The sequence below is a fragment of the Trichosurus vulpecula genome, chromosome 1, assembly GCF_011100635.1.
Source record: "Trichosurus vulpecula isolate mTriVul1 chromosome 1, mTriVul1.pri, whole genome shotgun sequence".
NCBI lineage: Eukaryota > Metazoa > Chordata > Mammalia > Diprotodontia > Phalangeridae > Trichosurus > Trichosurus vulpecula.
The window spans coordinates 61,694,543-61,708,552 of NC_050573.1; the positions used below are offsets into that span (position 1 = coordinate 61,694,543).

General features: G+C 44.8%; 1 protein-coding gene across 1 annotated transcript in view; it reads right to left on the reverse strand.

Moving 5' to 3' along the window:
• Positions 1-12,403: 12,403 nt before the first annotated feature.
• Positions 12,404-14,010, reverse strand: part of WDR18 (WD repeat domain 18) — a 30,987-nt gene continuing 29,380 nt past the window's right edge. The window contains exon 10 of the mRNA XM_036741483.1: positions 12,404-13,808. Coding sequence (XP_036597378.1) covers positions 13,677-13,808 — 132 coding nt within the window. The 3' untranslated portion in view covers positions 12,404-13,676. The remainder of the gene's footprint in view (positions 13,809-14,010) is intronic.

The following is a 14,010-nucleotide window of genomic DNA, read 5'->3' on the forward strand; positions in this document are numbered from 1 at the left end:
AATAGACCCTGCCCTCAAGGAACTTACATTCTACGGGGGGAATATAAGGTGTACAAAAGTAAGTGTGGGGGAAAGAGGGAAAATACCATTCCTCCTCCTCATCTCTCCTCCCAGCTCAGTTGAGATCAGCTCAGAATGTGATCAGAAAGTATTAGTGAGGTGTGAAAGTGACTGTAATAGATACATCTGAGCCCTAATCCCTTTATGAAATTCAAGAGGAACCGGAGGCTTTAAATAGTTAAATTCTGAAGAGCTTGGGGGCGATCAAAGGTTAGAAAAGTGTAGAATAAGAGGGGGGGAGTGGAGGATTTATTTTCCCCTCCCTCCAATCAATCAGGCATCTAGCGGTGACCTGACCAGTCTGAGGGTTGGAGATGGTGCCTATGGAAGATGGAATTTCTCTCTTCTCCCCCTGGTTATTGGTCTTATAACTTTGAGTTAATAATTTTTCCCAATTAGATGTAAAAACAATTTTAACATTTTTTCAGATTTTTAATTCTAAATTCTCTCCTTTCCTCCCTGCCTCACTGAGAAGGCAAGCAGTCTGACATAGGTTGTACATATGTAGTTATGCAAAGCAAGACCTATAACTTTGAATGGATAACACTTGGACCAGTAGGAAACACTGCATCCAGCAGGAGGCAGAGTTAGCACTGTGGTGATGTGGTACACAGACAGGCAGCCTACCTGAGGCACAGATAGACACAAAGAGACAATAAAAGAAGCAGCTTCAAGAGCAGGACCTTTGGCAGTTGAGAGAGAGTCAAGCTGAGGAGAGAGCCTGGCTGAGCAGCCTTTCCCAAAGAGAGCTGTGTGAGGATTCTATAAAAGGAACATCAGGAGCTACAGCCTAAATGCAGGCATCTCTACCATCATAGGTTAGATTTGGATTCATTCTTTCCATGGACATTGTGTATATTTATGGGATAGTATAGCCTGGTTTGTGGGAGGAGTGATATGTAGAAAACGTTTTTGCTATGCTGTCTGAGTAAATGTCTACTAAGAGCTCATTGTTAAAGGCTGACAGTTATTGGGAAGTACACTAGTGGGGGCTTTTAAATTCTAAGTGTTATGTACAACCTATATCGAACTGCTTTCCTTTTCAACGGGGATTGGGGTGGGGTGGGAAGGAAGGAAGGAAGAGAATTTGGAACTCAAAGTTTTTAAAGCAAATGTTAAGAATTGTTTTTACGTTTAACTGGGGGAAAATAAAATACTAAATCAATTTTTAAAAATCATAAATGTTATAGAAATACAACCTCACAGGATTGCTCCTAGAATCCAAGAGAGCAGCCTTCTTCTGGGATCCTAATTCATAAATGTAAGTCAGGGGAAGTATCCTAGGGAATGTTACAAAAGTAATTATAAAGTGATACAGTGTAATTTCAAGAGGAAGAGAGTATAATAGTAAAGAAATAGAAACAAAGTAGATGGCCCTCAGTTGGGACGGGGCCACATTGTGGTGCATGAATGTTGTGAAATGTCGCTCTAATGTGAATGAAGACTACAGAGAAGCTTGGAAAGACTTATTCGTATGAATTGTTGGAGGGGAAAGTGAGCAGAATAAGGAAAACGATTTCTACAACGATTATGACAACGTAAATAGAAAAAAACAGCAACAAAATTGAATTATTGTGGAATGACGATGACCAAGCTTGGTCTGGAAGAAGAGATGAGAAAATGGACCTGCTTCCTTTCTTTAAAGTGGTGGGGGACCGTGGGTGCAGAACATTGCACACACCCTAAGATTTGGTTAGTTTTGCTGAACTGCTTTTCTCTCTCCCCAGTGTCCTGTCCTTGAAGAAAGACGTTGATAAACTGAAGGAAGTCCAGAGGAGGGCAGCTGGGATCATGTAATATGAGGATTAGTTTAAGAACCTGGGGATTTGCAGCCTGGAAGAAAGAAGGCTTAGGGTGGCACGTGCCCATCGCTGTCAAACATTGGAAGGGCCTGCGGGTGGAAGAGGGTACGGATGTGTTTTATGAGGGGCCAGAAGGCACAACTAGAAGCAATGCGAGAAAACTGCCTAATAATCAATGAGTTTCCCACTAGTGGAGGTGTTCAAGGGGCAAGTAGGGGATAATGGATAGAGTAACATACTTGGAATCAGCAACATCCGAGTTCAAATCTCGTTTTATCATTGTGGTTTGTTCAGTTGTATCTGACTCTCCATGGCCCCATCTGGGGTTTTCTTGGCAAAGACACCGGAGCGGTTTGCCACTTCCTTCTCCAGTTCATTTTACAGATGGAGAAACTGAGGCAAAGAAGGTTAAGTGACTTGCCCAGGGTCACACAGCTAGGAAAGGTCTGAGGCCAGACTTGAACTCTTGAAGATGCGTTTTCCAGACTCCAGACCAGGTGCTCTATCCACTGCACCACCTAGCTGCCATATACCTATATATGCCCATACCTAGCAGTATGACCCTCTATCTGCCTCAGTTCTTATCTCTGTAAAATAGGGCTAATAATAGTGCTCCTTCCTTAAAGTGTTGTTGTGAGGACCAAATGAGATAACATTTGCAAAGCACTTTTAAGTTTTATAAGGTGCTAGCTATTATCATTGAACAAAATAATGAAATGAAGAAGCCTTAATTTCTAAATATGTCCTTCCCCTTCCTCTCTCTATCGTTATAACAAAGAATATAAAAGGGAAAATTATTTCAACAAAATGAACACATCTGGTCAGCGCATGCAATGGTCCATTCTCCTTATGACCCTGTCTTAGCGAGAGCAGTGGTTGACGATTCCGCAGCACTTGAAAGTTTGTGAAGCACTTTACAGACCTTATCTCATTTGAGCCTCATAGAGACCCTATGAGACAGGCATTACAGATATGATTAGACTTATTTTACATATGAGGAAACTCAGGAACAGATGGTGTGCTTGGGGTCACACAGCTGAATAAGTCAGAGGCAGAATCCTTAGCACTCCCAGTCATTGCCACCAGGCTGGACCAGGTGCTCGTTCCCATTTGTGTTACTTGCTTATACTAGCCTCCTCCCTGGTCTCCTTGTTCCTACTCCCGCTGCCAGATTTATTTTTCTTGTGATGTGTGAGTGAACACGCACACTTAATTATGTCACTCCCCTCCCCCCACTAGACTGAGTCCCATGAGGGCAGGCATTGCGTCCTGGTCATTTTGGGATTTCCCTTCACACTCCAATCTGGCCTGGCATGATAGTGGGGCATATTAGACGGAGCTCTAGATCTGCGATCTGCACACCTGGCCTTGCATGTCAGCCCCAGTACTTACTTGCTGTGTGACCTTGGTTGCGTAAGTCACTTGACCTACGTGAGCCTCCTTCTCATCCATAAAGTGGGAGTTGCCTGCCTCCCCAGGTAGTTGCGACTTTGTAAAACAGAAAGCTGAAAAAAGGGTCAGTACATTTAGGACCATAGATTTAGAGCTAGAAGCATCCTTCAATCTCATCTGTTCGAAGCTCCCTTTATTTTACAGATAAGGAAAGCCGAAAAGGCCAAGACCACATAAGAAGGCACTCAAGTGGCATACCCAGGATTCAAACCCAGGCCCTCTGACTCTAGAGTTTTTGCTCTTCAGTTGTTATTGACAGAATCTCAGAGCTAGAAGGGTGCTCAGAGGCCATCTAGGCCAATTCCTAAATAAACAGGAATCCTGGCCCTCATTTGACCTGTAACAGAGACTCCCCTTGTCCCCAAGGCAGCCCATCCCACTCTGGGGCAGCGCTAAGTGGTAGGAAGTTTTTGTGCCTTTTTTCCCCTAACAAGGTTCCCACCCCCACCCTCACCCCACCTCCCCTCAGCCCCTCCTCTTCTCCAGGCTAATAGAGAGATGAACGGCAGACAAGGAGGCTGCAGCTGTTTCCAAAGATGACCGGAACACAGAATTGTATAAAAGATCCCCTCTAGATAGCATGTCATTATGATGGGTGAGTGTTTGTTGAACCGAAGTGGTAGGCCGGAAGGCTTGGGTAGGGGCAGTTTATTGTCCTGGAGCTAGGAAGTGCTGAGAGCGATCAGGGACCCCACTGTCGAAAACAGAGGCAGGGACAGAAAGGAGAGCTCCCCACTCTGGTTTCTAGCCACGTTCTCAGCCCCCCTCCTGAGGCACCATAGCCTCTGGCAGTTCAGCATGAAGCAGGAGAAAAGGGTTTGAAGCAACACTCAGCTCACCCTGAAGAATCTGTTACTAAGGGTCTTTGGAAATGAGGGAAGATTTCATCCTCATTCCCTGTCCCAGGGATGACTGGGTTGGGTGGGGGTGGGGAGCATCTCTCTCCACCATGCAAGGTATGAGTTTTACCCTGACTGATCCATTGGCACCATCACAGATGGACTTCTGTCACTGGCCACCTTCCCATAGGCATCTTGTTGTGCCCTCTTCTTCCTCCACTCAAGATTCCTAACCTTTTCCTGAGATGGCAAGATTCCTTTGGAGGGGAAGTTATGGCGTAGTGAAGGACACTAGATTTGGAAACAAGAAAGCTGGACCTGGGTTTTGAACCCCACCTAAGCATAATCCTACAAGACAGTCTATACTATCCCCATTTTACAGCATCTATAGGATTCTCTATAGATCTGAGGTGCTTCAGATGCTCCTAGTTACTGATGACATTGGGCTGATGGCATCAAGCCCTAGAAAAGTTTCCAGATTCCTAAATACATCCTGTAAGTGCTAAGGAGACAGTTGGCCTTACTATTCACATAGGGAAAACCAAGTGGATGAACAAAGTATATTTTCCAGAGTATGCTATGCAGTTGGTTGGTCCCTTCAGGGCTGGCCAATCAGCATTTGTATTTTGGACAGACACTGCAGATGGAAAATTAGTTGGTCTCAGGATTGAATAGAAGGAGGAAAGCAGACCCTAAGACCCTAAGCTTCTCCTTGAAGCAAAAGCTCATCTTTTACTCATGATGGAAAGTGCTATCCACAGGCAGAGAAAGAACTATGGAGTCTGAATGCAGATTGAAGCAGACTAGTTTCACTTTTATTTTGTTTTTTCTTTCTTGTGGTTTTCCCTTTTGTTGATTCCTCTTTCAAAACATGACTTATGTGGAAATGTTTAATATGATTGTACATGTATAGCCTATATCAGATTACATGCCATCTTAGGGAGGGGGACAGGAAGGTAGGGGGAAAAGTTTAGAACTCAAAATCTTATGAGTAAATGTTGAAAACTAAAAATAAATAATTTTTTTTAAAAAGGAGGAAAAAGTTCATCCTTTCCCCGTCAGTATTTTTCCAGTTATGTTGTATGATGTCAAGGAATTAAAAAGTATTGAAGTACATGGTGGACATGTGCAACACATAAGCATCCAATAGGTGAAGTGGTAGAAAGGTGGTCGTGGGAGAGAAGCGGGAACTAGAAAAATGTGTAGGGTGGGGGGTGGGGGTGGGGTGACTAACTGGTTGGCAGCCTGAGGGCCCAAGGACATCAGAATAACGTCCAGACATTGGGAGTCAGTCAGTCTTTGCAAACAAGCTACACATAGGATAAATAGGAGATAATCAACAGAGAGAAGGTAATGGTATTAAGAGGGATCAGGGTGGAGCCAAGATAGACATTTAGAGGGAGCAATCCAGCTGAACTCTCTCAACATTCCCTTCCAAACAACTTTAAAATAACACCTCGAATTAAATTTTGGAGCAGCAGAGCCAGCAAAAGGTCAGAGGGAGATTTTTTTCCAGCCTAAAAGAAGTTAGGTTGGCAGGAGAGGTCTGTGACACTGGGGTGGGGGTTGGCCCAGTGCACAGTGGCAACACCAACAGCAGCAGGCCTTGGAGGCAGTCATGATGGCAGGGGCAGCAGCAACTTTGGGAGCTCTCAGCCCAGACAGAGTAAGGGGGTCGAATAACTGGTCAGAGATTATAGGAGACGATTTGCTGGCACCAGGTACAGCTGGCACTGATCGGCAATTCTGTTGCTCATAATACAGTTCTGGGTGGGGAGGAGCACTGCGGATTGGTATGGAGGGAGTAGGGCCCCTGGTCGAAGTTCCAAGGCAGAGAGGAAACTTCCCTGATATCTTGGAACCAGAGGGTAAAATAGAAATGGAAAGAATCTACCAATTACCTTCTGAAAGAGATCCCAAAATGAAAAGTCCCAGGAATATTATAGTTAAATTCCAGAGCTCCCAGGTCAAGGATAAAATACTTCAAGCAACCAGAAAGGAACAATTCAAATATCATGGAACCATAGTCAGGATCATACAAGATTCAGTGGCTTCCATATTAAAGGAGCAGAGGACTTGGAATATAATATTCTGGAAGGCAAAGGAGCTAGGTTTACAACCAAGAATAATCTACCCAGAAAAACTGAGTATAATCCTTTGGGGGGAAAAATTGCCTTTCAAATATTCCTGATGAAAAGACCAGAGGTGAATAGAAGTTTTGATATTCAAACACAAGACTCAAGAGAAGAATAAAAAGGTAAACATGAAAGAGCAACCATAAGGGACTCAATAAAGTTAAACTGTTTACATTCCTATATGAGAAGATGATACAGGTAACTCCTAAGAGAATTTTAGTATTATTACAGCAGTTAAAAGGAGTTTAGACAGAAGGCATGATATAAGGGAGGCAGTGGTTAGAATCAAAACAGACTTCTGAGAAGTGACAGGATAAAAAAAAAGAGAAATAAACAGGAGAAAATGGGATGGAGGGAAAAAATGATCAGAACTGAAAATGTAGGGGACAGCTAGGTGGCACAGTGATTACAGCACCAGCCCTGGAGTCAGAAGGACCTAAATTCAAATCCAGCCTCAGACACTTGACACACTTACTAGCTGTGTGACCTTGGGCAAGTCACTTAACCCCAATGGCCCTGCCTTCCCCCCAAAAACAAACAAGAACTGTAAATGTGAATGGGATGACTTCACCCATAAAATGGAAGCAGGTAGCTGAATGGATTAGAAACAAGAATCCATCAATACGTTGTTTACAAGAGACACAATTGAAACAGAAAGACACACAGAGTTAAAATAAAGGGTTGGAGCAGTATCTAATATGCTTCAGCTGAAATTAAAAGGTAGGGATAGCAATCATGATCTTAGACAAAGCAAAAGCAAAAATAGATCTAATTAAAAGATAGTAAGGAAAACTACATTTTGCTAGAAGGTACCATGAACAATGAAGTAATATCAAAATATCTTCCAGAAAATTTCTCTGATAAAGGCCTCATTTCTTAAATATGTAGAGAACTGAGTCAAATTTATAAAAATCAGAGCCATTTCCCAATTGATAAATGGTCAAAGGATATGGACAGGCATTTTTCAGAAGAAACTGAAATTAACTATAGGCATATAAACATTCTCTAAATCACTATTCATTAGAGAAAGGCAAATTAAAACAACTCTGAGGGACCACTTCACGCCTATCAGAAATGACAAATGCTGGAGGGGATGAGGGAAAATAGGTACACTAATGAATTCTTAATGGAATAGTGAACTGGCCCAACCATTCTGGAGAACAATTTAGAACTATTTCCAAAGGGCTATAAAACTGTACATACAATTTGATCCAGTAATACCACTACTTGGTCTGTATCCCACTAGAAATGAGAATTATGTCATCCCACTGGAAGAAGCATAAAGAATAGAGGGATGAAAATCATACCGTGCTTGACCTCAAGCAGCTTAGACTATTTTGAGGGGAAGACACCATGTGTACACATACAGGCAGATACAAAATTTATACCAAAAAAAGGAGATAATTTTACAAAGAAGGACTACAGGAATCAGGACTGGGCTCACGGAAGGGCTGGCTCTTGGAAGGAGGCTCAGGATTCTAACTAGCAAAGGAGGGAGTGCATTCTGGCATGAAGAATAGCCAGCTTGGGTAAAGGCACAGAGAGGAAGATGAAGTCGGCCTGGACTGCAGAATGTGTGAACATGTACTAGGCCTGGGAAAGTAGGTTGGTACCGATCTGTGAAGAGCTTTGAATGTCAGAGGACTTCGGATTGAGTCACAGAACTTTGGACTGAAGAGACTAAAGGGACCAATTAGAGGGCTAATACAGTAACCTAGGGGAGAGGTAATGAGTTGTGGCCAACTCCATGAGCTCATTTAGGGTTTTCTTGGCAAAGATATTGCAGTGGTTTGCATTTCCTTCTCCAGCTCATTTTAACAGGAACTGAGACAAACAGGGTGAAGTGATTTGCCCAGGGTCACACAGCTAGTGTCTGAAACCAGATTTGAACTCATGAAGGTGAGCCTTTCTGACTTCAAGCCCAGCTCTATGCACTTTGGAGCCACCTACCGGAACTAGGATGGTGGTCATGGGAGGGAAGGGGACAGATATGAGGCCGAATTGACAAGACTTGACAATGGATTGGACATAGGAGGGTGAGAGTAAAGTCTGGGGTTGTGAACATGTGAGGCTGGAAGGAGGCTGTTGTGCTGGACAGTTAAATTTGGAAGAGGAATGGCTTTGGGGGAGGAGGAATTCTGCTTTGAACATGCTGAGCTGGAGATGTCTAGAGATTATTCAGTCTGAAATGTTCACTACGCTGTCAGTGATGTGGGACTGAAGCCTGGGAGAGACTAAAGATAGACAATCAATCTGGGAGCCATCTGAATAAGGATAATTGAGCCTAGTGGAGCTACACCACGAGTGTAGAAAGGAGGGTGGCTGGAGACAGAATCTTGGGTGCTGTGAACTGCTACAGAGCAGCAGCAAGAGTCTGAGTTGGGAGAATAGATAGGAAGAAAGAGGAACTACTGCTCAGGGCAGATGGGACAGTGATAACCAACAGGTAAAAAGTGGAGCTACTTCCACTTTTACTTTGCACATCCTCCTCCTAATTCCCAGAATGGGCCACCAACCAGTCTCTGGACTGAAAAGGTCAAAAGGAATTGATAGCTCCCTGAGTAGGGAGCAAGGAAAGGACCTCACTGCCTTGGATGACTTCCAGGAACCCACATGAAGCACATCCTAGGGTACTGAGGGCACTGGCCAAGGGGATTGATGAGCCAGCTGTCAGTGACCTATGCAAGGTCACAGAGAATGGAAAAGGTACAAGAGGGCTAGGGGGCAACATGGTGGTGCAGTGGAGTTAGGAAGATGTGAATTCAAATTTGACTCTGGATACTTACTAGCTGTATGACCCTGGGCAAGTCACTTAACCCCTACTTGCCTCAGTTCCTCTTGGAGACATGTTGGGGAAGGAAATGGCAAACCATTTCAGTATCTTTGCCAAGAAAACTCCATGGACAAAGGTCCACAGGGTCACAGTCAGGCATTACCGAACAACTAAAGGACTAGAGCCAGGCAAATATTGCCCGTTTTTAAAAAGGCCAGGTAGAGAATGAAGCCTGAAAACTATGGGCTCGACTTCAATTCTTGGGGGAAAAAAATCTTATGTGAAATACTAAAGGGTGGTTAGCAAAAATCTAGAGAGGGAAAAACGCCAGCATGACCAGGTCAAACCAGTCATGCCAGACTAACCTTGTTTCCTTCTTTGGACAGGGCTACTAGGCTAATAGATCAGGAGAGTGCAGCAGTAAATAGATGACCTAGATTTTAATAATGTACTTGACAAAATCTCTCATGCAACTCTAGAAGAAAAGATGGAGAGGTGCGAATTAGGCATTTAGTTAGTTGGATTTACAACTGGTTGGAACAGGATTGTCATTTAATGACTCGGTGGTAGGTCTCTAATAGAGTGCCCCAAGGATCTGCACTGTTCAACATTTTTATCAATACCTTGGGAAGTCATAGAAGGCATGCATGTCCAATTTGTAGATGACAAAGCTGAGAGGGATAGCTGACATTCAGGAATCCTATCAGGATTCATTAAGATCTTAACAGACTAGAACACTGGGCTGAATATTATACAGTATCTATGAAATTTAATAGGATAAATGCCCACACTTGGGTTCAAAAATTCACCTTCACAAGTGTAAAATCAGGGTGCCGTGGCCAGACGGCTGCTCATATGAAAAAGCCTGAAGTTTTTCATGGACTTTAAATTCAGTATGAGTCAGTGTGAGATGGCAGCCAAAAAGCTAATGTGACCTTGGGCTACACTGAAGACCAGAGAGCTGTAAAGCAGTAACTAGGACAGGATGAGCAGAACTTTGTCTCAGGGTGCAATAACCTACGATGTCCCAGGTGAGAAGGGATATTGATTAAAGTGGCAAGCATGCAAAACAGTGAAGGATCTCAAGTTCAGACAGAACATGACAGGCAAATATACCCCCGATTTTTAAAGTATTTTAAAGGTTATCACGTGGGAGACACATTAAAATTTGTTCTGCCGGAACAAGGGAGAAAGCTGCAAGGAAACAAAGGTAGGCTTGATTAAAGGAGTACTTACTTAACAGAGATGATTCAGGAAGCGCTGGGCTCCCCCTACCGGATGCCTCCTAGCAAAGGCAGGAGCAGGATGCCCACTTATAGTGAGGATTCTCATTCCGTTACGGGTTGGCTTTGATGGACTGAGATCCTGTAGGAGCTAGAGCCAGTCTCTTACTCTAGGCTTATTTCTTTGTAAAAGCAGCAAGCTCAACTACCTGCTCTGATTCCATGGGCAGTCAGCTTGTCTCCGGCTCCCAGGGACCCCAATCAAGCAAATTTCTTTCACTCGCTGCCTGAGTGCCTGCACTAAGGCCATTAGCTGGGAATGATGCTGTATCACATCCCATTTTAGGATATTGACCAACTGGAACCCACCCAGATGAGCCTGACCAGGGTGGGAAGAGGGCTTGAGATCGTCATATGAAGTTCATTTGGGAGTGTATAGTTCAGACCTGTTCTCACGTTCATGTGCAGATTTAGGAGGAAGGAAGCACTTATCGAATGCCTGTGTGCGCCAGGCACTGTGCCAAGAGCTTTGTAAATATTATCACATTTGATCAGTAGGTGTAGGAATGGAAGGGACCCCAGAGGCCACCTGGTCCAGACTCCTTTTACATGAGGAAACCAAGCCTTAGGGCGGTTGGGTGATTTGCCCAAGTTCAGAGATCCTACATGTCAGAGGTGGGATTTTAACCCACTCAGACTCCTGACTCCAGAGCCAGTGCTCCTTCCACTATACCAGCTAGATGGCACAATGGATAGTGTCAAGACTTGGAATCAGGAAGATCTGAATTCAAATGCTGCCTCACTTACTAGCAGTGACCCTGGGCAAGTCATAGTCCCTCTGCCTCAGTTTTCTCAACTGTAAATTGAGGATAATAGCAACCTACCTCACAGGTAGGTTAAGAATGGAGATCAAATGAGAATGCACCTTTATAGCTTTGTTAACATTGGGCAGCAAGGGGCCCACTGGATAGAATGCGGGGCTTGGAGTCAAGAAGACTGAAGTTCAAATCCGGCCTAGGTTTCCTCATCTGTAAAATGTGCTGGATAAGGAAATGTCAAAGCATTCTGGTATTTTTGCCAAGAAAACCCTAAGAACAGGTCATGAAGAGTCAGACATGATTGAAAATGATGGAACAATAAACCTTAAAGTGCTACAGAAAATGCCAGCTGTTACCAAACACTTAAGGGAGGATATTCCTGAGATTACCAGGCTCTCTGTGAGCTGCAGTGGTTTAAAAAGCAAAATACTCCATGGGGTTGTTCATTCCTTCAGTTATCATTCTGGTGATGCCTAAAGACTCAGATGGAGCCCGGCTGATGAATGGGAAACACAGACCAGAGACTGACACCCCCTAGAAATAAGAATCCCATGATCTAACAAGGCATCTCAGAGGTCTGCACTTACACAGAACCCTCCTCTAGGACCTTCGCTAAGTGATCACCCACTCTCTGCTTAGAGAGCGCCAGTGAAGGGGATGTTACTCCAAGAACAGCCCACCACACTTCTAGCAGCTCCATCTGGAAGTCTTTTCCCTTTAATCTTCCCCAGGGCCTTTGGGTGTCCCACACCTTCATCCTACTTCTGTACACTGCGGGAGGCAGAGCAGGCCTAACCCCTCTTTCTTTTTCCCTGTGGCAGCTCTTAAGGTGGCTATCTCATTCTCCCTAACTTCTTTTTCTGTAAAACTGAGCCTCATGTGATTGGTTCTCAAGCATTCTCCCCTTCCTGGTGGTCTTCCAGCTTATCAGTGTCCTCAGAGGGTGCATCCCTGAGCAATTACCGATATAACTTAAGGACAGAGGACAGTGAGGAGTTAGCGGGCAGCTTAATGCTCTCATCACTGCCAGAAATTACCAAATTGAATAGTTGATCCATTTGACCTGAATTTGCCAACCAAAATCTACCTTGTCCTCTTTGCCTTAGTGGGTTGTTCTAAAAGAAGGCACCAGTAAAGCTGTGAAGGCTACGAGCCAGTAAAATGATCTGAATGCTGGATCGACTCCAACTCTGGCAGAGCGAGATGCTGTAGTGAGCTGGAATGAGGAAAGAGGAAGCCAGGGGTGCGGGTGGGGGTAGGGCTAGGATGGGAGCAGAACCAAAGGAGGAATCATCCATTTCTCAAGTCCACAAGTTTTTCAGGAGTCCTATAGCATTAAAAATTGTGTGAACCAGTCCAAATTTGCCAAGGATTACTATCGGTTTACAGAAGAGGGGCTTGGAAACTCTGCATTAGATAATCGTTAGGTTGGGTGGAAAGCAGCCCATGAAAGGATTATGTGTTCACTAAGATTAATTGCAAAGATTTAGGAAACAGAGGGAATGGGGAAAAAAAGCCCACACATCAAGACTAGGAAGGAAAAATACCCACATAGGTTTCTGACCCTTTTTTTGTTTAAAAAAAAAAACAAACAAAAAAAACCAAAAACAAACAACAATAAAAAACCCCAATTCTCTCTCTATATATATAGAAAGATGTTTTCCTGAGACCAAGAGTACCAAGTCTCCAGGGTAAAACAAAAACAAACCAAACCAGGTCTGGAGGGACCTGGAAAAACTATATCAATATGGCCCAGGCTACCAAAGGTCCACTGGAAAGAACCTTTGACTCGGTCAGGTTGAGGATGTTGGGGCCAAGTCTGAACTTGGAGCCTCCAAGTTTGTCTACCATCTATTGCTTTGCCCCAATCTTTAAAAAGGGGGAGGAGAAGGTGTAGAGAACAAAGGGGAGGGGAGGGAGAGGTTGACCCAGTTATTTCATGGGGATGCTCCCTCTTGGGCTACAGGTAACAAGTAAATTGATTGGGGGGATCAATCAAGGTTAGTGGAGGGAGCTAGGGCCTTCACCTCAGAGGAGGGAAGAGACAAAATGAAAGAAAAAAAGCCCTTTTATCAAAATCCAGGATCTCTTGGACTAAAAAACTGTAAACTGCCCCTTAGTTGGATGGTGACGTGTGCTAGCTGTGTTATCTGTGGCCCCAGGAGACCCTGAAGTGACACGGGCTCCTTCTCCTCCTCTGTGTGCCCGGCCCCCCCTCAGCCCCTGGGTAGTTCGGAAGAGTCAGGGTCTGAGCAGACAAAGTTGCGGCCTCAGCTCTCACCACAAGTGCAGAATCTATGGCTGTTGGCCACTGTGTGCCCCTGACTGCCCCATGGCCCAGGCTGTCATGTGAAGGCCATATGTTCAGAATCACCAGGGTAGTCTATACCCAGAAGGGGGAGTGGTCCCAGTGCATGTGACCAAACCATGGGATACGGCCACAAGGAAATGTTTCATCCCCATAACTCATAGCTGTCAGGAGGCCCGCGGACTGCGGGGACCAACTCCACACAGGTCCTGGGGCTGCATGGCAGCGGACTTCTGGGCAGCAGGCCGGGCAGGTGGAGAAGGGAGTCATTTGGGCGGCTTGGTGATGATGTGGCTGGAGAAATCAAAGAGGTCCTTGTTGATTTTCCGCAAAGTGTTCACCTCTTCCTCCAGTTCGGTCACACGGATTTTCAGCTGCTCCTGGTCTCCTAGGGAGTTCTGGGGGGACAAGAGACAAGGGGTGGGAAAAGGCAGGCTCTGGGCCATCTTGCTTGGGGAAAGCTCAGGCTTCCTGTGTCAGATTAGAGGAAGCCCTGGATTCTGAAGGGGCAAGTGTTGCTGGGCCTGAGGTCCCCCAAGTTTGGGAGCCTATGACAGTGGAACACAGACTCCTAGTGGTACATCCAAGTTGGGAAGGCCC